Source organism: Oenanthe melanoleuca, chromosome 2, assembly GCF_029582105.1.
Source record: "Oenanthe melanoleuca isolate GR-GAL-2019-014 chromosome 2, OMel1.0, whole genome shotgun sequence".
Taxonomy (NCBI): Eukaryota; Metazoa; Chordata; class Aves; order Passeriformes; family Muscicapidae; genus Oenanthe; species Oenanthe melanoleuca.
The window spans coordinates 38,164,251-38,190,645 of NC_079335.1; the positions used below are offsets into that span (position 1 = coordinate 38,164,251).

General features: G+C 41.1%; 2 protein-coding genes across 3 annotated transcripts in view; both read left to right on the forward strand.

The window, feature by feature from the left end:
• PLAG1 (PLAG1 zinc finger) overlaps positions 1 to 7,932 on the forward strand; it is a 51,109-nt gene extending 43,177 nt beyond the window's left edge. Inside the window, exons 3-4 of one of the 2 annotated variants that reach the window (XM_056483797.1) lie at positions 1,319 to 1,677; positions 2,279 to 7,932. In XM_056483797.1, coding sequence (XP_056339772.1) covers positions 1,436 to 1,677; positions 2,279 to 3,542 — 1,506 coding nt within the window. In that variant the 5' untranslated portion in view covers positions 1,319 to 1,435 and the 3' untranslated portion in view covers positions 3,543 to 7,932. The remainder of the gene's footprint in view (positions 1 to 1,318; positions 1,678 to 2,278) is intronic. The other variant, XM_056483798.1, reaches the window with a different exon arrangement.
• Positions 7,933 to 16,472: 8,540 nt separating this feature from the next.
• Positions 16,473 to 17,534, forward strand: MOS (MOS proto-oncogene, serine/threonine kinase). The gene has a single exon (XM_056484701.1). It carries the CDS (start codon positions 16,485 to 16,487, stop codon positions 17,532 to 17,534), a length of 1,050 nt encoding a protein of 349 aa, XP_056340676.1. The 5' UTR covers positions 16,473 to 16,484.
• Positions 17,535 to 26,395: the final 8,861 nt, after the last annotated feature.

A 26,395-nucleotide genomic window follows, 5' to 3' on the forward strand; every position in this document is an offset into this window, starting at 1 on the left:
CTGTGGCTGTGCCTGGACACTGAGCCCTGGACCCTGCCCAGCCCCAGTGCCTGTGCCTCCAGCACAGAGTGGAGGGGACAGCAGCTGCCAGCCACCACACCGGGCTGGGGGTGGGTGGTGGCACTGTCAAGGGAGAAGTGCAAATTCTGGGGCTTTCCAGCCCTCCCAAAGGCTTGCTTTGAATGCTGTCCTGCTGCCCTCCTTGTCCCCACTGCTGCAGACCTCAGGCTCCACCCTTCCCACGATGGGTAGTGCAGGATTTTGGTATCTATAGTAGCAGTTGTGCTCCAAGGATGAAGCGAAGCTGTCAGCAATCCCTGACAAAGGAGGGCTGTTGAGTGCCCTGTGATGGCAGGTGCCCAGTTGCCACTATATGATACCAGATGACAAATTTAAAGCTTCTCACCCACAAGTCAGACACGAGGATCACATCATGCACTCCTGACAGTGAAAGCCTCCAGTTTAGTTCACATTTTGCTGTGCCACAGGGGCAGGACTTGGAGCCTCCATCCCGAGCTAGCCTGAGTCTGAATGCTTACAGCCTTCCTGTCTCACAGGGTAGCGTGAGGAGGCTGGGGGTCTCCAGCACTGGGCTGATAAAACCCTGATCTGTCTAATCTAACCCTAATCCATGGGACTTCTGTCATTCATAGATTGAGTCTCTTTTAGCAGAGGGTGAGTTTACAGGAGAATTTCACCTGCTGTTAGGCATCACTGGCAGTGCGAGCATTTTGCTAGAGTAGATGTGCAGATGTGCAGTAATCGTGGGGAAGGAGGTACATCCTAAAGGGAACATGAGCTTTGCCCTCCATAGTGTCAGCATGGGTACTGCTGCGTTTTGTGCAGCTTTTCAAACGTTGTGAGGCTTACAGACTTCTACTTTGATAGTTTTGTGTGTGTGTGTGTGTGTGTGTGTGTGTGTGTGTGTGTGTGTGTGTGTGTACATATGTGTGGGGGGATGTCTGTGCAAACACCTAGGCACAGCTGTAATTCCTTTGAAATCAGAAGCCAAAAGGTGCCTGGGTAGGTAAGCTCTTTGCCTGATGCCTCCCTTAATCTGACAGAAACTTTGCTGTTCTCCATCAGTGCTTGAGGGGAAGGTTGTGAGGTGTGATTTCAGGGCATATGTGGATCTGTTCATCCTGAGCAATGCGTTTTAAGAGTTGCAGCAAATAGTATAAAGAAACCTGTAGGTATTACATTAGACCAGCTGAACCTAACTTTATTTTTAAGTTTTATTCAGAAGCATCACATAGCAAGTAAACTTCAAAATATAAGTTTAGTTACAAACTAGTTGTTTCTTATTTTTTTTTTCCAGTCCCCTTTTGCTTTCTTTTACGACCACATGAAACTTGAGAAGCCATCTAAAGCTAAATCATTTAGTGGAGTTGGGCAATTCCCAAGTGTCCAACAAGAAGGCCTGGTTTAGGCTGCGATGGCCACTGTCATTCCTGGTGATTTGTCAGAAGTAAGAGATACCCAGAAAGTCCCTTCAGGGAAACGTAAGCGTGGTGAAACCAAACCAAGAAAAAACTTTCCTTGCCAACTGTGTGACAAGGCCTTTAACAGTGTTGAGAAATTAAAGGTTCACTCATACTCTCACACAGGAGAGAGGCCCTACAAGTGCACACAACAAGACTGCACCAAGGCCTTTGTTTCTAAGTACAAATTACTAAGGTATTAAACTCTATTTATCTTTCAGATTCTATTATCTATTTTATGTTGGCCGTGTTAAGCCGTGTAAAAGTATATATTTCTGTACGCCTTCAGCTGATTGCAGAGAGGATGTGTTAATTAAAGTAGCCATTGGATTGTTTCTAGAATTCTAAATTACCTAAGTTTGCAAGCTAATGTCTTTGATTTTGTTTCTTAATTTGTTTTCTGCTTTTGTTTTCTGTTTGTTTGTTTTTGTTTTTGTTTTGTTTTGTTTTGTTTTTAATGAGCGTAGAATTTTCATTTGTATAAGGAATTGTCACAAGAAAAAGAGTATGGACTGAAAGTTCTTTGGCTATGGACTTTTACACGAGTACTTTCATACTTGCCCATATACCCCTGTTACAGTAGCTAAAACCCACCAAAGCTAAAGTGTCAATTTAAGAGAAATGGCTCGCGTTTTGCTATATTTAAATTTGTCAAACTGTCCTTGTAGTGTCATGCTTTCAGTTAAAAGGTTCTGTTGCAAAGCAGCCCTTAGTGTAGTATTTAGCTGCCATTAAAAAATGAGCACGTGTGTTTTTTGATCAAAATAATTACTTACAGAATATATCTGTGTTTAAAGGCATATGGCTACTCATTCTCCTGAGAAAACCCACAAGTGTAATTATTGTGAGAAAATGTTTCACCGAAAAGATCACCTAAAGAATCACCTACATACACACAATCCCAACAAAGAGGCCTTTAAGTGTGAAGAATGTGGAAAGAACTACAATACCAAGCTTGGGTTCAAACGTCACCTGGCTTTGCATGCTGCAACAAGTGGTGACCTCACCTGTAAGGTATGTTTGCAGACTTTTGAAAGCACAGGAGTGCTGCTGGAGCACCTAAAAACTCATGCAGGCAAGTCATCGGGTGGAGTGAAGGAGAAAAAGCACCAGTGTGAACACTGTGACCGTCGGTTCTACACCCGAAAGGATGTCCGCAGACACATGGTAGTGCACACTGGAAGAAAGGACTTCCTCTGTCAGTACTGTGCACAGAGATTTGGGCGCAAGGACCACCTCACACGCCACATGAAGAAAAGTCACAACCAAGAACTTTTGAAGGTCAAAACAGAGCCAATGGACCTTCTAGATCCCTTTACCTGCAATGTTTCTGTGCCTATTAAGGATGAGCTGCTTCCAGTGATGTCTTTACCTTCCAGTGAACTGACATCAAAGCCATTTACAAACACTTTGCAATTAAATCTCTACAACACTCAGATTCAGTCCATGCAGAGTTCTGCATCTGCACACCAAATGGTTGCCACATCCTTACCATTGGGAATGCCTTGTCCAATAGATATGGAGTCTGTCCACCCTTCTCACCAGCTATCGTTGAAATATCCGCTCGGTACTACCTCATACTCAATTTCTATGCCTGAAAAAGAACAGCCATTGAAAGGGGAAATTGAAAGTTACTTAATGGAGTTGCAAAGTGGTATGCCTTCTTCATCCCAGGATTCTCAAGCATCCTCATCAAAACTAGGGCTGGATCCACAAGTAGGGCCACTAGATGATGGGTCGGGGGAAGTTTCCCTTTCCAAGGGCTCCGTTCCTATTAGCGAACCTCTAAACGCCCCATCATTGGACTTTTCTCAGCTGTTCAACTTCATACCTGTAAATGGCCCTCCCTACAATCCTTCTGTTTCCGTGGGAAACCTCGGGATGAGTTACACGCAGGAGGAGGCACATTCTTCTATGACTCAACTTCCACCACAAACCCAGGATCCACAAGATCCTAGCAATAGTATAGGTCTTGGGCCTCTGCACTCGTTGTCAGCAGCTTTCACAAGCAGTCTAAGCACAACCACCACCCTACCACGATTTCATCAAGCTTTCCAATAGGATGTACAAAGCTGGCTTGTTAACTGTCTATTTGTAGAAATGCCTTAGGTGACCATTTTTAACTTAGTGCCTACTATAAGACATTATAAATTCTCTGCTTTTGTACAGTACCAATCTCATGAAGCCAGTAAGAAATTTAAATTAACTTTTTTTAAATGTTTTGAAAGTGTTTATTCTCAGCTGTGTTTACTTTGGTTTGTTGGTTTTTTTTAACAGTCTCATTGTATTGTTTTCATTTTCACTGCCAATTTACACATTTAAAATGTTCAGTAGAAAGTCATCCCAGGCAAACTCGCAACACTCATCCCGTTTTTAAAACTTTTTCAACCATACCAGCTATACTGTTTTATTGAGGTCAGTGGTAGAACTGCCACTTTTACCTTTGAATATATTTTACTATTTGCAAATAATCCATTTAAAATATGTATCACAAGGATTCCTGAGATTTGGGAAAAAAATTCTCCAGTCTGTTTCCAAACAAATCCTCTTCCCAAATGGTGACACATCTGACCTGTTCTATATGACAAATCTAAATTTTTAAAATAAATATAGAATTCAGATTTTTCTGAAAACTTGTGTGTGTATATATAGAAGTCCATATATACACATGTACATATATATAGCATTTTGACTTGTATTGAAGTCATTATAAAAGTTGTTTAGAATTTTGCCATTTTCTGGCTTAAATTTTGGTGGCCTGTTATGGATAACAGAAGAAAAAAAAATTAGTGTAATTCTCTACGATTAGGGCTGAACAGAATTTCGACAGAGAATCTCTGCTTGCCTAAATGACAGATGTTTCAAGTTGAATTTGAAACTGTGTTGTTGTGCTTTCGTGACTCTGGTATAGGGAAACAGGCAAAATTAATGGCTGATCTTGAAATATAAAAGTGTTGTAATGTAGTAATGCAAATATTTTGTCGCAGTTTTTGTTTTAATTCTTAACTTGCTGTTTTTTTTCTCTTTAGTAGCGTAGAAAGAGTACTGCATAGGAACCTTCCAGTAGTGTGTTCACATTTGTAGGCGTCAGTCTTCTCCCCGCTGCCACCGCCAAAGGGTGGATCAAGTCCAGCCAGAAAGTGTGTACCTATTTTCAGTTCAAAACTAGCGTGCAGTCAGAAAGTGAATGTAAATTTGCGACTACCAGTTTGTTTTGTTTTTGTTTTGTTTTGTTTTTATTGGAGTGATCTTTTCAGTTGTGTTACATGGTGTGTTATGTCCTCCTAAGCAACAAGTTAGATGTTAATCACACTTTCTACACCTGGGTACTTGGTTAGGGACTTTTTGCCCATTGCCAAGATTTAAAGACAGGACTCTTAGGAGTGAAGTAAAAGCATATTGCTTACACCACTTTTTACCTAATGCAATATATTCTATTTCCCAACCCCTAATAACCAAAAGAGGAAAAAAAACCCTAAAAAACAACCAGCCCTGTGATGCATAAAAGCAAACTAGATTTGCTGTAATTCAACAGTAACATTATTTTCCTTGTCATTTTTGTACGAGGAATTAAAAAATGGAAATTGAGTACATTAGTATCTCTCAAACAATAATGAGGATTTATACAAGGTTTTAAGTGGTTAAACTAAATATACTTCACAGAAACAAAAGTTGCTCCCATTAAGGAGCTCATGCTCCGGATATTTTATCAGTAGCTCCTACTGTTTTTTTTAATGCTAGGAGCAATATGCAGGTGTAGTTTTACTATTTTTACATATGTGTATTTAAATTTTATTACTGAAAAATAACATTTTTATAAATGTGTTTGTGTTCCAAAGGCATTAAAATAAGGATGTATTAATAAGGAAAATACCTTTTGAAATTCCACAAACTGCTCCTAGATTTTGGGTTTAGGAGCACGTTGTCTCAAAGTGGACGTTTAGCTCTGCTTCACGACTGCTTCCTCTGGTTTCTGTGAAACAGATTGCTCGCTTGCTTACATCTTTAGTTGAATGATTTGTTCAATATTGCTTTTTTTCCATTCACCTTTCTAAAGGAAAGAAAAACACAGATGAACAGAGCACAAGCTGAATGCAGCCGAATGTAACTCTAGTTTATATGAACGACCGTAACGCATCTAAGAAAAACTCGGGCTGGTTCTCAATCCTTTTAATCTGAGATGAAGATAAGTGGACTTAATTCCTCCAGTGGGTTGTGTCCCGCGTGGAGCCGAGCATCTGCGACTCTCCCTGCAGCAGAGGAAAGCTGCGAGTGCTCGGCATCCTGCAGCAGCGTGGCCGGGCAGCGCTGCCTCCCTGGGCAGCCTCTGGCACACAAACTTCCAGTCTGGAGCCACTGGTTATCAGCCCCAGCTGCTGAAAGATTGCATAAAAAACAAAACCCACAGACACTTTGCCAACACCCGTTTCTTAGTGCGCAGCCAGAACCCTCGCTACTTTGTGCCTTAGCTTCCTGAAAAGGGATTGACATTTCACTTGCAGTTAGATGTACATTTCACTTGAGAAATAGAGACCTCAGACAAGATATTGAACCTCATTCAGTCAGGGTTTCAGTGGGTGGCTGCACCCAGAGTGTTTGCAGCTGAACTAGGATGTAGGGTAACGTGGAAGCAGACTGACCCTTTAAGCAATACCAACACCACCAGAGTGCTTTTGAGCATCACTTAGGCAGAGTCAATATTGGCCACTACTAAACCATCCGTTTTTAAACCCCATTTTCTTGATTTCCCGTGGATTCTTGGTGGGAGGGGGGAGGGCTGGCTGATCATGCACCACTCTTTGTGCAACTTCTAAACTTCTAGTAAGGTTGTTTTGTTGTTGGTTTTTTTTTTTGTTTTTTTTTTTTTTAATATATATATTTTTGTGTACTTGTTGCTTGTGCTTTATTTAGTAGTAAATTGTGGAATAGAGTGATTTATTGTTAATTTGGCAGTAGCGGTTTTTAAAAACCATATACTGACTGAAACATGAGCCAGAGCTGATTGCTTTATTAAGCTAATAATGAATGTTAAGAGTACATATTTTCAGGATCATTTGCCTAGTGAGCTAAACTTGTATTATAGGCCAATATTTTTTAAAATAAAGCTTGGTCAACCTCTATGTTACACATATTACAAGATATAGCACTTTCAAAAAGAAAACCTAAACCTTTTAAGAAAATTTCTTACAGGTTATGCTTTTTATTATAAAACCTTTTATTATAATTTGTTTCAAGTGCCATTAGATTACATATATGTAGGCCTTTGGTATAATGCTTTGTGTACAAAATGGTAGACATTGTAATTTTAAACAGGTACATTTTTACAGTGTTTTCTTATCAATTTGCTATATTGCACAGAACCAGTGTGTCTTTCTTAAGGGTTTTACAATGGTTTTTACTAGGTTTACATGTTTCAAACTACACTGTCTTCTACTGCCATTTTGAATACCAGTCAAAAACAATTAGAAGTTTGTCCTCACCATTTGCAAACTGTGTCTTCTGGAGTTCTTGATGGTAAACTTTGTCAAAAATATTTAACATGCAGTATTTGATACAGAATTTTTTTAATCATATCCTATCATTGCTATGCTGCTGTCTGAAGTTAACTTTGGGCCTGATCCTTCATCCGTAAATGCTAAGGGGATCCTGCATCCTTTGTTGTGTCTGTCTCATACACTGGTTTAGCAGCTTCTCCTGTATTCTTTTCAGTCTATAGATAAGCCTCTGAAATATATGTACTTATCTGGTATGTAGTAAACCATTATAGGCTTAGCTGCCCATCCTGCTTCCCCCCAGTGTACAGTTTAAACCACAGCTTACTTAGCATCATGCTCAACTTACAAGTAATGCCACAGTAGTTCAAAATGTGTTTGGGTAGTCCCAAAGCTTTTATGCAATAAGGGTGTCTTACTTTTGTTGGAAGGCAGTGTCTTTTGATAACAGTTATCTAGCCCTGGAAGTGACACAGAACTATTGCTAATCATATGTAAACACTTTTCAGTATAAGCTTCAGTGGTACAGTTGAACCAGAGTGAATGTTTATCTCCTCAGAAACACTCCTGCAATATTGTTATATTGGATCATGCTGCTAATGTAACTTGGGATACAACTCCTGTCATGGTGCTACAAACCTCCCTGTCTCATTCAGATGTATTTTTACCCATAGAAAAAAAGGACTATGCTAGACCTATAGTTGTATGATATATTTTTATACTGTGACTTAATTTGTCATTAATGAACTTTGTGCAACACCACAATGTATTCATATGCACTTGCAAAAGTAAAATTTTGGACATGCAAATTTAAACGCTGACAAGCCCAGCTCTTGTTCACAAAAATAGGGGACTGCTAGTTAGTGTTAAATGTGGGCTTTTTATATGGTGTGGAGTGAAGAACATACTATATGTTACTAAAAGCCTTAGACAAAAACTGGGAAGAGTATATTGGTGAATGATGTCACACCCAAACCTGACTCGGATTGCTCAAATTATATTTTTAGCTAGTGGAAAAATTGTTTGGACTTGTATGCTAAAATGTTTTTAATGATAAAAGTTTTGAGTCAAAAAAATAGAGAAAAAAAATACAGAAAACCCTGCATTCCAGACTGAATTTGTATATGTTTCTTGCATTTAAAATTTGCTATCCTGTGATATGGGAAATTGAGTTGCTTATCATGTATATGTACTTTAAAATGTATTCACAAACTACTGTTGTATTTGTATAAAATATAGACAAAAAGATTGCATATATATTTTTGTGTATAAGCTCTGTAAAATAGCAATCACGTTATGAAGCTGCAGCAGAACTTCATTTTAAACATTCACATCCAAAGAAACAGACTATTTATTGTCCACATACCCTGATTATAAAATATACCTTGCTGCTATTAAACAATAGTGCTGCAGCTTCTTGTGGCCTACAGTGTTATGTTTGCTGTACAAAAATATGTGAACTCCACAAAATATATCAATAAAATTACAGAATGGTTTTAGTTAATGAATAACTTATGCCTGGCATTTCAATAGATAATCTTGGTCTGCATGTTTGGGATTGCAAGTAGTTACGGAGTACATCCAGTTTTACTGGGTGTAGTTTGCAAAGGCATGACTGTCTTTATGATTTATGACTGGTAAAATGTCAGTTTTTCAGAAAATCCTAAGGCATAAATATCTGCATTTCATTATTTCACCAAGAAACAAATGGGATGGTGCTTCTGTGTCTGTGACAAGACAGGTCTGAACTGAAGGAAGCAATTGGGTTTGCCATCAGATTGCACTTGGAAGCAGTGTGAGACACTGGAAGGTAAGTATGGGGTATCCATAGTGGGACCATTCCTTTGGGACACACAGTGGTTCCCCATCATTTCAGGTTAATGCAAGTCCCATACATCGTTTGCTGTAGTTTGCAGGACAGGCTTTAAGGGCGTGGCATGTGCTGGGCACATTATGTGGCGTGTCTCTCTTCTCTGAGGAGAAACAGTTGCTTGGGTCCCGTAGATGTCGGTCTGGCGAGGCACTGACTCCTGAAGAAGCCAGGCTAATGCCTGGGGAAGAGGTGCCTCACAGCCAGACAAGCAGCTTGCCTGCACACGACTGCTGGTTACCTCTGCTCATTCCATGCAGGTGTTCCCTAGCATAGCCTGTTTCCCAGGAAAGCAAAAGACTAGCATTTCACATTACATTGCTTTTTGGAACATATTTGCTAACATCTTTAGCACTGTCTGTGTTTCCCTGCTTCTGAGGTCCTCTCTTTTCCAAATCTTGGCTTTTTAGCTTCCTTGCTGTAACCCGGTTTGAGAGAAATGTTTGTTAGAGAGAGTTGTTGGCTTTCACCTTCTCCACATGCAGACATCTTTCCTTTCTTGTGATCCCCACCCCATTCCTCTGAGCTGACTTACCACTTCTGTGCCACAGGTTTCTTACTTGTTTGAGAGGGTTGGCCTTGTTATATTGAGAGTCAAAAGCTCAACACGTGCTCTGTGGTATGAAATGCTCTGTAAAACGATTTATAACTACCCACAAACACATACCCCACATACACCCCCTCGAGAGAAAACCACCCCATTCACTGTGTTGCTGTCCTAGCTGGTCTCACCCACTGTTACTGATTTATCATGTCCTCCTTCCAAGCAGATAGCCTCTAGAAATTCCATCAGCCTCTGCAATAGTTAGAGGGGGATTACACAAATGACATCTGTGTGTTACACAGAGATCTCTTGATGCAGTTCCTTGTTAAATTCAGAGCCACATACATCTTCTCTTCTCTCTCTCTTGTAACCACCTCTCCAAAACTTGCATAAGAAAGTACAGAGAAATTATTCCGTAGTATCCTCTGTACCTGGTGTTGCTGTCCTCCAGGAGTGGAAGAGGAAGGCTATTCTGGTTTTCCCCTTTCCTTCCCCTTCCCCTTCCCCTTCCCCTTCCCCTTCCCCTTCCCCTTCCCCTTCCCCTTCCCTTTCTTTTCCTTTCCACATACAAGCATGCCTTAGGATGAAAAATGTTTTTTTGACACAGAAATCCAGAACTGATGCAGAGCTACTGCTGGATGAGCAAGAACTGAGCAGCTACATGCTGTTGGTCTCCCTGCCTTGCAAATCAAAACATTCTATAAAATCGGATAGAAATTAAGTTTTCCAAAGTGGGAGCTGCCATAGTTCACAGAGCAAGGATTGGTGATCACAAACAGGCAGCAAGTGGGACAGCAAGATAACTCTGCTACAAAATTTAATCTGTACTTAATAGTTTGAGAAGTATATTGGAAGATTAACTGGTGCTTATCAGTGTGAGCTGGGGCTTTTAGCAAATAAACAGCAACACTGTATTTGTGTTTTGAACACTGGAGATAATGGTGTTGAAAATGACAGACCCCAGCAGTAGTGTGAAGTTTCAAGTTCCTGCTCATGTGCTACATCCCAGGTAATTCAGTATGAACTGTCTCTACTCCTAATAAAGGTTTAACAGCTTGCCTGGTCTTTTTCTATAATTTTATTTATTTATTTATTGTAATGTTCTGCATGTCCTCAAGTAATGAACATTTTCAGAGAGATAAGTATTTGTAAAAAATATAATGAACAATTCTGTTCTTCATTGTCATTGCCATCCCTCAGCCTTGTCTCATTTGGGGATATGTGTATCACAGGAGCACCAGCTACAAAGCTGGTTTGCCTCAGAGGGGACCAAAGAGACATCAGCTGTCAGCTGAGCTCTGAGAACAGAGGTAATGCCTGCTGTGGCTGAGCTGGAAATCATTTGAATTGATCCCTTGATAGTTTACCATGGGGCTGATTCTCACTGTTGCACTGAACTGCCACGTACACAGAAGAATGGATAGTGTCACTTTCACGTGTCAGATCTCTGCTTGATGTGTGTTAAGTGGTACAGAAAACCTGAAGAGTCACAGTTTCTAAAAATCAGTACATTGCTTAAACTGGTGAATGTTTGTGTGCACATGTATGTATGCATACATGCATGCATGGGAGAGTAATCCAAGCTGGAAAAGTTGATAAATTAGTTTTGTTTTTTTACATTTGGGTTTCCTCCAAAATGTTTGAAGTGTTTGTGTTTTACAAGTCCAGAGTCAATCATATTGTTTGTTAAGATATCCCCAAGTTAACACAGTCTGTGCAGGCAAGCTGGAAGAGTTTCTTCCAATTGCTTGATTAATCTATGAGAGACAGCAGTTTATCTAAAGGGTGCACAGGCTCCAGTGAGGAAGGTGTTTGTCAGCTGTCCTTGTGTATTCCTAGATACAGTTTCAGCAGAAAAGTTCTATAGGCTGTGCCTGGTTTACTGGCTTTTGGGTTAAATTGTTACATGCATGATCATGGGTAAATCCTTACATTTCCTTCACAAGTACTTATATTGAAAATAAAAATAAAAGAAAGGCTTTGTATGGTTTGTATGCCATAAGTGAGCAACATCTGAGCTGTAACATAAGACTATCAAATATCAAACATTCATGACAAACAAAGACAGACTAAAGTCCCAAACTTTCTGAAGTCTCACGTGAAAATTGTTCCCTTTTATTTTGTCAGTGTTTGACTTCTTACACCAATGAAGTATTACAGGGTTGCCCCATAGTTAATATGCTCTGTTCAGCTTGGGCTGAAGTCAGCAGTATTTTTACAAGAGGCTTCTGCTTACACACTGAAAGCCTTGCAATAATGTACTTGCATTGTATGACCCATCTCAACGTTGGGCTTAAAACACTTTAGCTTAAGGCAACCTCTGAGAATTTGCTGTGCTCCACCAGAGTAGCCAGGCCACCACTTCAGAGCCACCAAATTTAGCTGATTCTCTTGCCTCTCCTACTCTACAGCTCTCCAAAGAGGTGGTGTTTGCAGGAAGACACCACATTTGCTAGGGCAGTGTATTTAATATACATCACAGAGCTGAATGTGATCTGTGTTAATGGGATTGTGCAAGCTGCTGGGTGAGACTCACCCCTTTGTGCCTCAGTCTGGGTATCAGCATTAAATCCATGTACCTGGAAAAGCAGCAGCCTCCCAGCACTGGACTTAGCACTAACATTACCCCCTGAGTCCTCTGCTGTACGTGATTAATTTTTCTCATTAAGCATTGAACCTGTTTCCTAGTCCTAAAGCTACAAGTCTTAAATGACCCAGCAAAGTCAGCTTTGCTCCAGGGGCAAGACTGCAAAACCAGTCTTGGACAATTTGGCTGCAACTACTGCTTAAGGTTCCTGCCATGTGACAGCAGTCAACCTGACAGGATAGGCACCCATCTTTGCATGGCCAGAAAATACTGCTGTGGGTGAGAGCCTGTAGTTTACACTTCATTGTCTTTATCCCCAAGTTTGGATTCTTTTAGCTTGTCACAAGGTGCTTTTTTGAAATTGTATTAATTAATTGAATTAATCTACAGCAGCAGGTCTCAGATTGTTATCCCTGGTCCACCTTGGTCACTGAGACCCCTGTAAATTAACTGTGAAACCTCACCTGCCTTTCTGGTGCCTTGAGTTAAACCTCAGTGTGTTCAGGTAAGGAGAGTATTTGCTTCTTGCTCTTGAACACATGGAGAAACCTTAGTGTGAAGGAAAAAAAGCATCAAACAGCTGTTTGGCAGTGTGTGTTTGAAACTTGATCGTATTATTTATAAACTAGGGTTTAACCTTTTAAAATGTTTATTATTATTATGTCTCAGCAGTGAAACAGCATCACAGTTCTTGCAGATTATTTTTTTCTGTGCATTTGGGTTTACCTTTCACTCCTTTAATGAAAACTTGTTTGTATTTGTGGTTCCAGAGTGTCATTTGTCTCACCAAAAACAGTCCAACTCTGAAATATGAACTGGATAATTTTCTGGCTTGTTCTTGTAACAAAAAAAAAAAAAAAAAAAAAAAAAAAAAAAAAAAAAAAAAGGGTTTATCAGTGGCCTATCTTGAGAGCAAGCCTCTGTGGGGACTAGCTCCAGAGAATGCTATCACTTACACCTGTGCAATTGATCATATCAGAATCCCTTTCAGGCAACTCTGAATATCATTTGAGGTCTATGAGGTGTGACCAGAAGCAACACTTTGACTATGAAACTCTGTGCATCAAATCCTAAAAAACTGGGATTAGAGGGACTAACAGTAAAAGGAGAAAAAAGAAAACTCTTGGTTTCAAACAGAGAAGAAACCTCTCGGAAGTCACTAAGCCGCAGGCTATGGAGATGTCTTGCTTTGAGTAGGACTGTAATTTAAGTACTGAAGAGCTACATTTGGCTCCTTTAGCAAGGTTACACAGTAACCTAGTAGAAACACAATGTGTTGAAACACAATACCTCTGTATTGTAAGGCAGTTTTCAGAAGCCTCTGGATAGCCAGGCCTTCAAGGGATAGTTACATGGTACAACCACCAAATGTACAAAGAAATAATCATTAGGAGAAGTGTATAACTATACACTCCTAAACTCGCTGAAGTCAGTTGCAATCCCCAGCCCTGTCCTTCTCCTGTTTTAGACAAAACTGGCTGTTAACCACGAGAGTGATGCACCTTGAAAACCAAACTGGTGTTTGGTACGTGCCCTGGGTTGTATCCATGCCAGCCCTTTAAGGCCCCTGGTGTCCGGGCTGACTCCTGTCCAGTGACCAAACAAACAGCAGCAGTAACTAAGAACAAAGGCAAGCAAAGAGTTCCTGTATTCCTGATATGCAAGTGAAATATGAATGGGGGAACTGAGTGAGATTCTGTTTCCTTCTCATCCAGGAGCACAGACTGGGCTGGGCAGCTGCTGCAGCATTGCATGCACAGGTATGTTTTACTTGCAGAAATACAACACACAAGCCTGGAACAAAGCCATTGCTGCTGCAGTTTATTGTAGCTGTGACACATTGCAGCCCACGGGACACAGACTGTGCTTCCCTCCTGTCACTTGTAAAAGTTCCCTTGGCAATCTGTACTGATGGCTTCTGGCAACAATGTCTGCCATGGCGGGGTAAAACAGAAAGATTTCTGACAGAATAGGGCAACAAGGAAATTACCTGAAACAGTAACAAAAGGACAACTGACAGATGTGGCCATGGAGTTTGGAAATAATAATATGGAAGGCGTGATATATCCTTTTGGATTATTTTAATCAAAGAAATTTGAAAACAGCCCTAATCCTATTTTATAAACATAGATTTTATTGCTGGCTTATAGCATTCACAATTATCAGATAGGCTGCTGTAGTTGTTGGCTTAACAGGTCTGTGGTCGGTCTTTTCATCCACACATCCTCCTACCTGTGCCTCCCCACACCCAACTTTCCCTTAACCTTTCCACCATAACCTGGTGAAAACAGGCTTGGAGAATTCAGAGCAGAAATGTCTTTCTGGTGCTTTTATAAACTATGTTGCACAGAAGCCCACTGAAGAATTGGAGCCCTACTAGCACTCAGAAAACAGGCATAAAAATCTTTTCTGTCTCTTATGTAGCTTCATCCACTTTCTGCACCTTTTCATTTCCATCAGAACTCAGCTGCCTAGAAGACATACCCTGCAGAGACTGGAAATCAAGACTTCCACATGCAAGCTTACATCGTGGTGCTGCTAAAGAAAGGAAAGTTAATACCTGTTATCTCCATAGCTTATTTATATCCATAGCATATTCACTGCATATTTAAAATGACACTAAAGATCCTCCCTCACCCCCAAAACACCCCTGTGTAACTGATGAGCTGGAGAAATGTCCCGAAGCAGGGGTAGCAATGGGGCATTAGATGGGCTCATGCTCTGCAATGGGAAGCTCACGGGACGTGGTAGCACCTGAGGGTCCAGGGGCCTCTTGCACTTCTGGGAGGGGCCAGGAAAGAGGAGCCTTGTGCTGTCAGGCAGCCCCGTCTGCAGGAACTGTCCCACCCACTGCCCTTGCGGGTCTCTTGGCATCCCTTAGTCTTTGCACTCTCATTTGTTAACAATTCCTATTAGCACCTATTTATTTATTTATTTATCTTCCCCAGCCTGCCTGTTTCACACTGCCAGACGAGAACCCAAATTCTGCATTCCCATTCATCTGTGGTCCAAGTTTGCTTCCCTGTGAATTCCTGCAGCAAATTTCTCCTGATTTTCCTAAATTTCAGTACTGGGTAAGATCTCCATCACTGATTCACTGAGAAGTGATGTCTTTGAGACCCTCTGGTTGAGATGATATAGAGTTCAGAGAGGGTCAGAAGATGACCTTGGGACATCAGGTTTGTGTGTTAAGGTGAACAACTGAACCCATCTCAAAGTGGAGAACACCCCAGTTCTGCACATGGTCTTACTACCCTCCAACCCCCCTCAGCAGCCTGTGCTGCATTTTACTCATCCAGAGGAGAAAAACAAACAAACAAACAAAAAAACCCAATAAAAACAACAACCAAAACTGAAAAGAAAACACCAGGAAACCCCTGCAGGGAGTGTCTGCAGAGTCAATGCTGCCCAGAGATAAACCCTGGAGAAAAAAGGCACTGCCAGTCTGAAGCCCCATGGCAGAATCTGTACTGAAAAATCTGACATTCAGAGGAAGGTTCTGAAGAGTGAGGAGGTAGGAAATGGCTTCCAAGTTTTCCAAGATATTTGTCAACCTGCACTGAAAGATATTGGAATATTCAAAAATCCTTAACTGTATAGATCTCATAAGGGTGTTCTGCTACAGTACAGCAGGTACCAGACACTATGGCAGTTTGCATGAGCACTGTAAATATGTGAGAGGGTCAAAATTCCAAAAAGCCCTTTAAAAACCACATGGACCACTAACACAAAATTATGTTTCTTTGATTTCTGCCAGAACAGCTCTGTAAATTCAGGAATAATTTTTCTAAGAAGGATCCAGAAATAAAATACACACCTGTAGTAGTGCATGGGGTGTGATAGGAAGATGACCAAATAGTTATGTGTAATTCTAGTTACTGTATCGAAAGGATGATACAGAACCATTATTTGTCTTTATGCTGCCATTAAGGTTATGGTCCTGCATGGGCAAAGCTGAGCACCCAAACCAGTCCCCTTGTCCCAGTCAGGTTGAAGTGGTAGGTTCCAACAAACACACTTTTATATTTATGCCTGCCATAGCATCATCAAACATTAGCAGTCACTTCAGCTGCTTCACTGACAAAGACTTTGAGCTGTTTAATGCACCTGATGCTGATCATTCCTGCCTGGAGCCATGGTGAAATGCATTCACCAGTCACTGCCTTATTTACTCCTGGGGCATTTTGCTAGAGGCATTCAATGGGCAGAACATATTTCTTTTTCTTTTGAGATTAGAAATGATGTGATATACTTATGAGTTAATCATTTTTTAGCTTTAAATCTGTTTGCCTTGACTTTCTAGAGTTTTGCTTCAGGGCTGGAGAAGAATGTTTCCAGGTGAACCTGATTTGGTTCTGACAGTTGTGACAGATGCAGTTCATTTGGGGGAGGGAGGGGAAATGGTGAAGGGAGGATAAAAGGCTTTGGAAGCCCGTTTAGAGTCCTTTCTGTCAGGGAAGTTTTCTGGTCTTCTGTCTTAGTAGCTGCCTGCTGTTTTCTCCTTCGTATTATGCCATCACCTATTCCTCTTAATTGCTTTCTTTCTTTTGAGTATTCCCCCTCCGCGGATTTGCGCCCCTGCAGCAGTCCTTTAGTTATCCTTGGCAAGGGCAGCAAAAGCTCTCTGGGAGGAGCTTCTTCAGCCAGGACCCATCGCTTGCCTCCACGCCTGTCCTGGTGCTGCATCGACTGGGAGCAGCTCTGCCTCCTGCAGCCCCTAGGCTCTGGGGGCTTTGGCTCTGTCTACAAAGCCACCTACCGTGGTGCAACGGTGGCTGTGAAGCAGGTGAAGAAGAGCAGCAAGAACCGGCTGGCATCCCGGCAGAGCTTCTGGGCGGAGCTGAACGTGGCCCAGCTCCAGCACGACAATGTGGTACGTGTGGTGGCTGCCAGCACGTGTGCCCCGGCCAGCGACAACAGCCTGGGCACCATCATCATGGAGTACGTGGGAAACATCACCCTGCACCATGTGATCTACGGCACCGGGGATGCGTGGAGGCAGGGGGAGGATGAGGAAGGAGGATGTGGAAGGAAGGCCCTGGGCATGGAAGAGGCTGTGCGCTATTCTTGTGACATCGTGACAGGCTTAGCCTTTCTGCACTCGCAGGACGTTGTGCACTTGGACCTGAAGCCTGCAAACATTTTCATCACTGAGCAGGGAGTGTGCAAGATCGGAGACTTCGGGTGCTCCCAGAAACTGGAGAAGGGCTTGTCCCACAGCACCCATATTTGCCAGCAGGGCGGCACGTACACGCACCGCGCCCCCGAGCTGCTCAAGGGGGAGCGGGTGACGGCCAAAGCGGACATCTACTCGTTCGCCATCACGCTGTGGCAGATGGTGATGCGGGAGCAGCCGTACCTGGGCGAGCGGCAGCACGTCCTGTACGCCGTGGTCGCCTACGAGCTGCGGCCGCCGCTGCGCGCCGCGGTGTTCCGGGGGCCGCCCGCGGGCCGGGCGCTGCGCCGCATCATCCGCGGCTGCTGGCGCGCCAGCGCGGAGCGCCGCCCCAGCGCTCGGCAGCTGCTGCCCAGCCTCCGCGCCCTCGGGCACAGCCTCTAGAAACTCGGCTGCTTGCATCCCGCCCGCCGGCTTTTCTCTCCTTTTTCATCGCTTCAGCCTCTGGGTGATCCTAAGGCTTTGTTGTTGTTTCTTTATATTTGGTAAAAAAAAAAAGAACCCAAACTGTTTTGATATAAGAAAATTAAAAATAAAGATATCTAATGAAACGGTGGGGTTTTACCCTGGAAGGGGATAGAGGCAAAGATGAATATGTTGGCAGATATGACTTTTTCTGGTTGATGTGTTGTGTGCTGCCTTGCTTACTAGGAAATGTGATGTGCAGAAAAATTGTAGGTTGTAAGTAAGTGAAGTACAAATAAGGGTCTGCTTTTGGAAGGTTCTTTATATGTAATACCTTTTGGTATTTTTAAAATCTCAAATATGAGTAGTTCTTGACACCAGCTAGGGTAGTGCATTTGAGCTTTTCCTCTTCATTTACCAAGGAATGAGTAGGTATCACAAATCAACGAATGCAGAAAAAAAATAGTGTCAGTGATCTATTTAACTTGTACTTAATTTCAGTAAGTGTTCTGCTTCTGATATGGAAAATGTGAACTACTCACATACTCCTTGAAATAAAGAACCTTTTCGCGAGTTTAAGGCTACTAAGAGTTGCAAGGATGCATTAACAACCTGTCCTTTTTATAAAGACTTCCCTGCTACCAGGTGTGTTAGTTACACAGTAGTTAGCTACTAGCAAGTTACTACTTGTTAGTTGGAACATTGTAACCTTTGTCTTAGAGCTTTTAAAAATGGGGGGAAAGAATGGTAAAGTGAGGATTATTTTACTTTATAACCCATGGCTCAGCATTGGACAAGATACTGGAAGTACTTAAAAGGAAGTTTGCTTACAGCTGTAATAATGTTCCTGTGCTGGTGCTCAAAGCATACACTATTGAACTATCCTCTGCACTGCTTATGTCTTATCTGCTATCTTTCCTAATCTGGTTGTAGTGTGTCTGGGAAAGGAAGTGCTGTAGGCAATGCTGAAGACAAAAAACCTCTGATCCCTGACTTATCAGAACAGATAATTGTACATCTGAGCCCTTATCTGGAACTGCCTGCTGTAGCTGATATTGCCATTCTGCTCCAAGCCTCTGCTTCTTTTTAAGACAGGAGAAAGAGTGATGTTTCAGTCAAATGGTTTTTCTTCTTTACCCTTCCTCCCCCTTGCTTCCATTCTGGAAAAAAAAAAATCCCAAAGGAATTGAGCCAGTTTCCTGATTTCTGACACACATCTGTTCTTAGCCCCGTGAAATCCTGGAAATGAGCAACTATGTGAATTTGAGATGATTCTGTAGGTCTTTATGGTATTTGGGTTAGTAATTGAAATTAATGGTTTATAAAGCATATCTAAGCTTAACTATTTCTTGGTCTTCTGTCCCCCTTAAGTGGAAATAGAAAATGATGGCTGGAATAAAAAACACTGAAGTAAATTCTGGAAAAAGTTTCCCATGTTTCTCTGTCAAAATAGTTATGCTGTAGAATATATTCTGTGCTATAGAACTAGAACTTTTTTTTTGTGAATGTTGTATAACTTATTTAATAAAGAAGTTGTTTTATAGGTGTTATCATAATAAGTCAGTTAACTTTTGATATTATTAGCTGAGGGACTACAAGATAAAATTTTAGATAAAGCCATTGCTGTACCTCACCTCAGCATCAAGCCTTAAATAAAAATGTTTCTGTAGGTTTCAAAAGAATAAAAAACAAAATTAAGATTCTTTAGTAGTTCCTAAATGCTTGTGTTGTATTTATTTTGCTAGTCTAGGAAGCTTGCTGCTTATACTGCAAGCAACCTGTGATTTTTTTTGCTTAATGATACTTTAGCATCAACAAGTGCTACTTGAGCCTCTGTGAAAAATCAAGCACCCTTCAAATCCTCTGTTGTACTTGACAGAAGGATACTGAATGGCCAAGATCTACTCTTGAAGTATAATCAGCTCTGCAGATGTTTCTGTCAATTTTATGGGGTTCTCTTTTGATAGTGGGAGAGAGAGCTCTGCACAGCACTCAAGATGTACACTATATATACTCTGCTGTCATAATGATGGTCTCTTTTCTATCAACTTCAAAGGTTTGTTTTATTTTTGATTTTGATTGCTAATGAGCTCTGAGTTATTACTAATCAAGAAATATCTCCAGTGTAACAGCTCAGAATCTTTGGTTCTGTGTGATGATAATTTTGCCTGTTCACCTCACTTTACACTAATATACCTTGAATTACTTTCCGCCAGTTTGTACTTGGCCCTTGCAATTAAGTAACTCCACCATCATCAAATTTGTTTGTCTTCTGGCTCCCCCTCTTGCACTTCATTTGTGGATGTGCTGGGCAGCAGAGGATCCCCTGAAACACCAGAGGACACTTTCTCCTGCTGAGAGAACTGACAGTTTCACCCCCTGTGCCTGTCTTTTGACTTATCCAACCCCAGATTTCTCTCCTAAATGTGGCTGCTTAGTACCTTTCAAAAGTTTGTAGTGAAGGATTTTTCAAATACCTTTGGAAACCCTAAGGGAATATATCAATCAGAGCCTTATCAACATGCTGTCAGTGTTCCTAAAGAATTCCAATATAATCCAACACAACTATGAAGTGCAATTCTTCCAGTGAAAGCAATATTGGCTCCTTCCAAAAAATAATCTCTATGTATCTGTTATTTCCTTTAATATGGAATCAGGTAATGTATCTTGTACAGATGTCACTCATGTAATTAGGAAATTTATTTTTAAGGACTTCCCCAGGATATGATCCTGGAGAGAAGAGGGGCCAAAACCACCTGGTTGATTTTTAAGCATTGCCTTCTCCAAGCTCAAGACTTGTCCATCCCCATGAGCAGGAAATCAGGTAAAGGTGACAGGATGCCTCCAAGGATAAAAAATGGGCTCCTGATTAAACTCAAGCATAAATAATAAATATGAAGGAATTAGAGACCAGTGTGGGGTCTGAAGCAAGGAAGACTTACTTTTTGGTAAAGACAGATCAGGTTAGGGAACACTGAAACAAGCAAGGCCTGTGGAAGTTCATAGGCTCTGATGGGATGAATTCACAAACGCTGAGGGAGCTTGCCACTGTCACTGCCAGGCAACTCTTGGCTGTCTTTGGAAGGTCATGGTGCTTGGAAGAGAATTCTGAGGTCTGAAAGAAAATAAATATAACTCCTTTCTGCAAGATGGCCAAAAATGAGGGTCTAGAAAAATAAAGCTAGTCAACATCTTCTAAATCCCTGGAAAACTGGTGGAACAAATACTCTGGAAATCATTGGTAAACATTTGAAGGACAAAAAAGTGATTGGGATAGTCATCAGGGCTTCATGAAGAGGAAATCAAACTTTGTAGCCTTTTGCTATGAGATTACAGGCTGCTGGAGGGCAGTGGTGGTTGCTCATCATGACCTTAGGGAGGTTTTTAGCACTGTTTGCCATTGCATCCTCAGAGAGAAACTGATGAAATAATGACTGAAAGCTGGAAACTGAAAATTAGCTGATCTACTGGGCTCAAAGGGTAGTGATCAGTGACACGAAGTCCAGTGTGAGACCAGTCTCTAGTGGTGTACCCCAGAGATCAGCACCGGGCTCAGCGCAGGCTGACAGCTCCGTGAAAGGCTTGGAGGATGGGATGGAGCACCCTCTGCTAGAGCGCAGGAGACAGAACTGGACGGAGCAGTGGGTACCTTGGATGGTTGCGCTGGCGTTCAGAGACATTACCGAGCTGGAGAAACCTGCCGCTGGCAATGCCCGGCTCGGGTGCCGGATAGCCCCGGGGCAGCCGCTCGGGAAGGAGTTGTGCGGAGGGACCCGAGCTGCGGGCAGGCACCGAGCTGAACGTGAGCAGGCGCTGCACCCTTGCGGCAAAGGCGGCCAACAGCACCGGCTGCGCTCCAAAGGCTGCCGCCGGCTCTTCCAGGAGATTGTCATCCCCCGGGTTCGCTCGGCCCTGGTGGGACACATCTGGGACAATGCGGTGGCCTCTGCCAGAACAAGAAAGTCACGGATGTGCTGGACCACATGTTTTCTTTACATATAAAGAGGATACTGTAAAGTGCTTGCATTCTCATGGGTAGTAAGCAACAGCAGTAGCCCTGGACATATTATCCATATTAGAGTGTTGTATTTTGTGCTTTCTTGGTTATACAGACAATATTGTCCACTAAGGGAAACCATGAGTTACAAGTTCTAATTCTGGCCTTTTTTCTTTTATTTTATAACAAATCCCAATCTCTCCTGACACATCTCCTTCCTCAAATGGGCACATGCATAAAGCTTGACAGGATGAAATTAAGAAATTTTCTGTCACTTCACCTATTTCAAACTGAATCCCCAGATAAGAGCCAATACTAATTAGTCCTGGAATGGTTTTAGGTTAAAATTAATTCTTTTTCATGCCTTACAATGAAAAGCAACTGATACATGCTATCCTGAGCTCTGTGAAGTGCAACAATTATTTTATCAGTCAAGTGATTAGAAGAAAGACAAGAAAAGATGGCTAGAAGCATGGGAACATGCAATTATAATAAACAGTTTCTAGGAAAAATGATAAATAAGGAAGAGAAAAAGTATTGAAGCTTATAATTCCATATTAATCTTCAATTACAATAGTTATTACTGAAGGTTTAGTGTCTTTGGATCCCAAGTAGAAATATTAAGAGACTTTTCATAAGGGTTTTAAAAGAAATTAGCATAAGATACAATGCTTGATGCTATGCTCTGTATTTGGCTTGTTCTGTTCTTTGCTTCTCTTCCTACATTTTTTTTTAATTATGCTTTATCTCAACCCAGAAAGAAAGTGGTACCATCACTATTTTCAAACAATAAAAATACTACATGACTTGGAAAGGGGCCCATCCTCAATTGAGAAGGTAGGATGGGAAGTATGAAAACATAAGTCTGAAGAAGTATGGGTTGTTTCTCTATTCTGTGGTAACATATACCACAGCAAAGAAAACAAACAAAAACTGTTTTACACAATAGACCACAAATACTTGTAAATTCAATGGGACTTAAGTGGATGCTTATTGTTTGACTCATATATCAATTTTTGCAATGTTAGCATCTGTGTACATAATTTCATCTGTTACAACAAAGATGAAAATAGGGATAGGAAACAAATGGTTATTTTTCAAATTAACTATACATGGAATATTCTACTTTTACTTTGTTCTAGCTATTTATCTGCTGCAAATACCTTCATGCAGTGCTCAAAGAGGCTCTTTCTATGCTTCAGTTAACCCAGCTGCCAAATATTTGTCTGCCTGTCAAAGAAAAGCCTTAAAACCAGTTAAAGAAGGCAAATGGAACAAAAAAGTCTACTGGCATCTATTCCAGTCTGCCAGTAGCTAAGGATGGCATGGGACAATTTGACAGTAGAGGCACCACCATCCACCCCTGGACTTCTCAGAGCACGAGGCTGAAGTTCAATAGCCCAAGTGTTCAGCAGAGCAGGGAGGTGATTGCATTTGCCTTTGCAGGGCACCTGGGATAATAGGGCAATTCATAACTTAATAAATATTCTACTGCACATGTGCCAGGCTACAAAGAGCAAAGTAGGCTGCAAATTGGAAATGTAAATGTCCAGTTCTTTTTAAGTCACTCCCTCCACAAGGGCAGAAGGAAAACTAGTTTTGTTTTCAAGTCATGCATTTTTCCCAACTACTTAAAAATGGTGAGAGGGTTTTGATTCAGATATGGCATAAATGGAGCTCGTCCCAGAGACAAGTATAGAAAGTTGCACCTGAACAGAGATTGTAGAAAAGCTGAATGAAAATAAGGGCACTGATAGGCTGGGGAGGCTACATTTCTTTAATTAGTAGTTAATACTATATATTACATAATACAGTAAGTTTAGAGAGATACCATACACCTTTTCCACGTCCTTTTTGCTTATCCAAGAGTTCCAATAAAATGGTTTACAGATAACACAAAAGCTACATGGAAAGCTTTTGAAGGAATGTATCACTGCACTAGCATGCCAACAGATGAATGTCACAATGATTTCTCTTTGTTAAGAAAGTGACAGAACTCCAGACCTCCCCTGAAGTTGTCAATCCTTATACAGCTTTTGGGAGTGAAATGATTGTTATAAAATGTTTTCTGATTGAAAGGGGAGAAGTAGATATTACTAAAGTTTAATAAATCATTCCTGCCAACAGCTGACTTTCAGAGGAAACAAATGTAGTTATGTTTTTAAAACATTTTCATGCTTGCATAGTTTGTTTAAAAAGTTTTATACTGAATTGTAAACAGCATTTGAAAAGTGTCCTGATTATAAAAATCAGCACTACCTGACTGATCCTAGCAAAAGAGCCATTTGCTCAGGCAGACAATGGAGACATTGGAGACAAGGAAGCTGGAGGAGGCAATGAGATAAGCCAGAGACAGGGAGAGAGGAGACACCCCAAAATCCAAACCTATTTGCTACAACCTTTTCAATCAGTGAAGCTCTCACTGAAAAATAAGTTTATACTGGCATGTGGCTTTCTGTGTTGCATGCTGGAGATACCTGCCCACTGGACTGTCAGGATCCTGCATGACTTAAATTAAGGTCTTGAACTAGTGCTTAAAATCAGGCAAGGCCACTGATCCAGTTCAGAGTGGTCACCTGTTTCCACCAGCTCAAAGTAGTCTCTTGGTTTGCTGAAAGAAGCATAGACTTCCTCTCACCCCCAGCCCCCCAAAACCCCAACTGGTCTTGAAAACTTGCCCACCTTTAAATGCTCTGCTAGCCATTACCAGTCCCCAAACTTCCTGAGAGGGTTTTTTATTTCCTTTTCTTTACAATTGCACTATTATGAATTCTGATTAGTGCTATATTTAACCAGCACCAATGACTTAGCAATGTAAGCTAGTACACAAAGCATTGGTAGATTTTTCATTGGAAAAGAAATTTCCTTTATATACGCAAGATTTTAAGAGTAAAAAACTCCATTTTCTGTATCAAAGATGTGTTGCTGCTTTCACCTTTTTTCCCAGGGAAAAAAAAAAAAAAAAAAAAAAAAAAAAAAAAAAAAAAAAAAAAGAGAAATAATTCCTAAGTGTTAGCATAAGCATTTGTTCCTGCCAGAAAAAGGGATTGGCCGTACCTCACACCAGGAATATTTCACAAGAGTGTATAAGAATCAGTTATTCCTCTGAACAGGTAAGGAACTCTTGAAAAGGAAATACATCTGTGGCAGTGTGGTAAGGGACTATTGGTAGGATGAAGTGACTGCTGGATGCTCTCAGAAATTACTTCCAACAATCATAATTATTGAAAGAATATTTTTAAACATATGCATTTCATACATAAATTAAAAACACAAGGTCAAAGAGCTGAAAAAATGACAAGTATTAATATTTCTGAATTTTTTTCAGGGGACATGGCTACCATACTCAAATCCACCTTCTGTGTTTACCACAATACTTAATTTTATTTGCCTAAAAAGTGAATGCTTGACCACAGCCCTAATAAATGGTAATACTACCTTCTCCTCACTTTTAAACCTGTAGAAAATACTGCTTCCCTTGATTAGCACCTGGAAAACCTGTTGCTGGGGATTCCACTGAGCATGGAGGCAGGAATGTTGGATGTGTAATTGTTTGCATATTAGTGCACATTAATTTACATACAGTTGTTCTTACGTTATTTAAGTGATCACTGCAGGGGAAAAAAGACTTTTCTGATTTATATCATTTCCTAGGGGAAGAATATAGCAAACTATATTCCACATTTCCAACCACATTTTGTAGACTGGTGTGAAAGGCCATGCACAAACCCCATTTTCATGAAGTGGGAACTTTTCACAAAGTAGGAACTTCTGGCATGCATTTAGGTGAAAGATGTTCCATAGACTTGCTGTAATCTCCTAGTAAGATGTTCCCTTAAACAAAACCTCTGGGTCTTCTATGAATGATATTACAAACTCTGGTTGTTGTTCCTGCCCTGTTACTGCAGCCTCATAACTTCCATGCAGTAAACTGCAGCTGCCACTTTGCCACATTAGCCTTGTGGAGAAGTTAGTAAACCCTTTGAAACCAAAACTTCTTCATATTTGATGCCTCTTGGATCACTTTCATGTTATGTTGTGGATCTGACCAGCTGTTCTGAGCAATCACAGCGTGATTATTTCCTCAGTGCCTACTAACTCCTGTTTCTAAAGCACATCTTTAACACCACAGTATCTCCTTTAGTTCCAGGTCCTAAGTTCTATGTTACTGTCCCTGTTTCTGTCAGGTTTTGAGTAATTTAGCTTGGCTAGTTCACAGAGGGTCAAGTCACAACACAAGAAGCATTGCTGAATTGGCTTTAATCTTTCTCTCCAGATGCCAGGGCTGGGAAGGGCACCTCAAGTCCCACAGAAGGCCAACACCTGGATGTAATCTAGATAAAATTGCAAGTTGCAACTAATATCCGGCTCTAATGGTACTGTAACATCAAGGTGGAAATCACCCCTTGCTTTAAGTCTCTTCATCATCTGTGGCAAGCGTTTGCTAAATTTCGTGCTTGCAAACATTCACCATCTGAAAACCCATTGGATCAAGAGTATCACAAAAGGACACCAGTCCTAAAGAGATGAGGAAAAACTTTTCAGGAACAAAAATCTAAACATGAGGGAGTGATGCATTTCGTATCAAGAGAAATTTTTCTTCTAGTCATAAGGCAGTGTGAGGCCAGAACCATTCCTTAAATTATCCCTCTCTGTGAAAGAGAAGCAGCACAAGCACCGTGAAGCAATTCCCTACTACTCTGTCTCGCCAAAGAATTACATTAGATTAAACTGCTCTTTGGATAAAAAAAATCCCAAGATCAGTGACTTCATAACTGGGCTCTGAAACATATGGGAATGTATTATGGGCTACATATACTGACAAACAGAATTGCTAAAAATT

Bases quoted from the DNA above. Each gene is read 5' to 3' on its own strand.
- MOS (XM_056484701.1), top strand. From the start codon at position 16,485: ATGCCATCACCTATTCCTCTTAATTGCTTTCTTTCTTTTGAGTATTCC.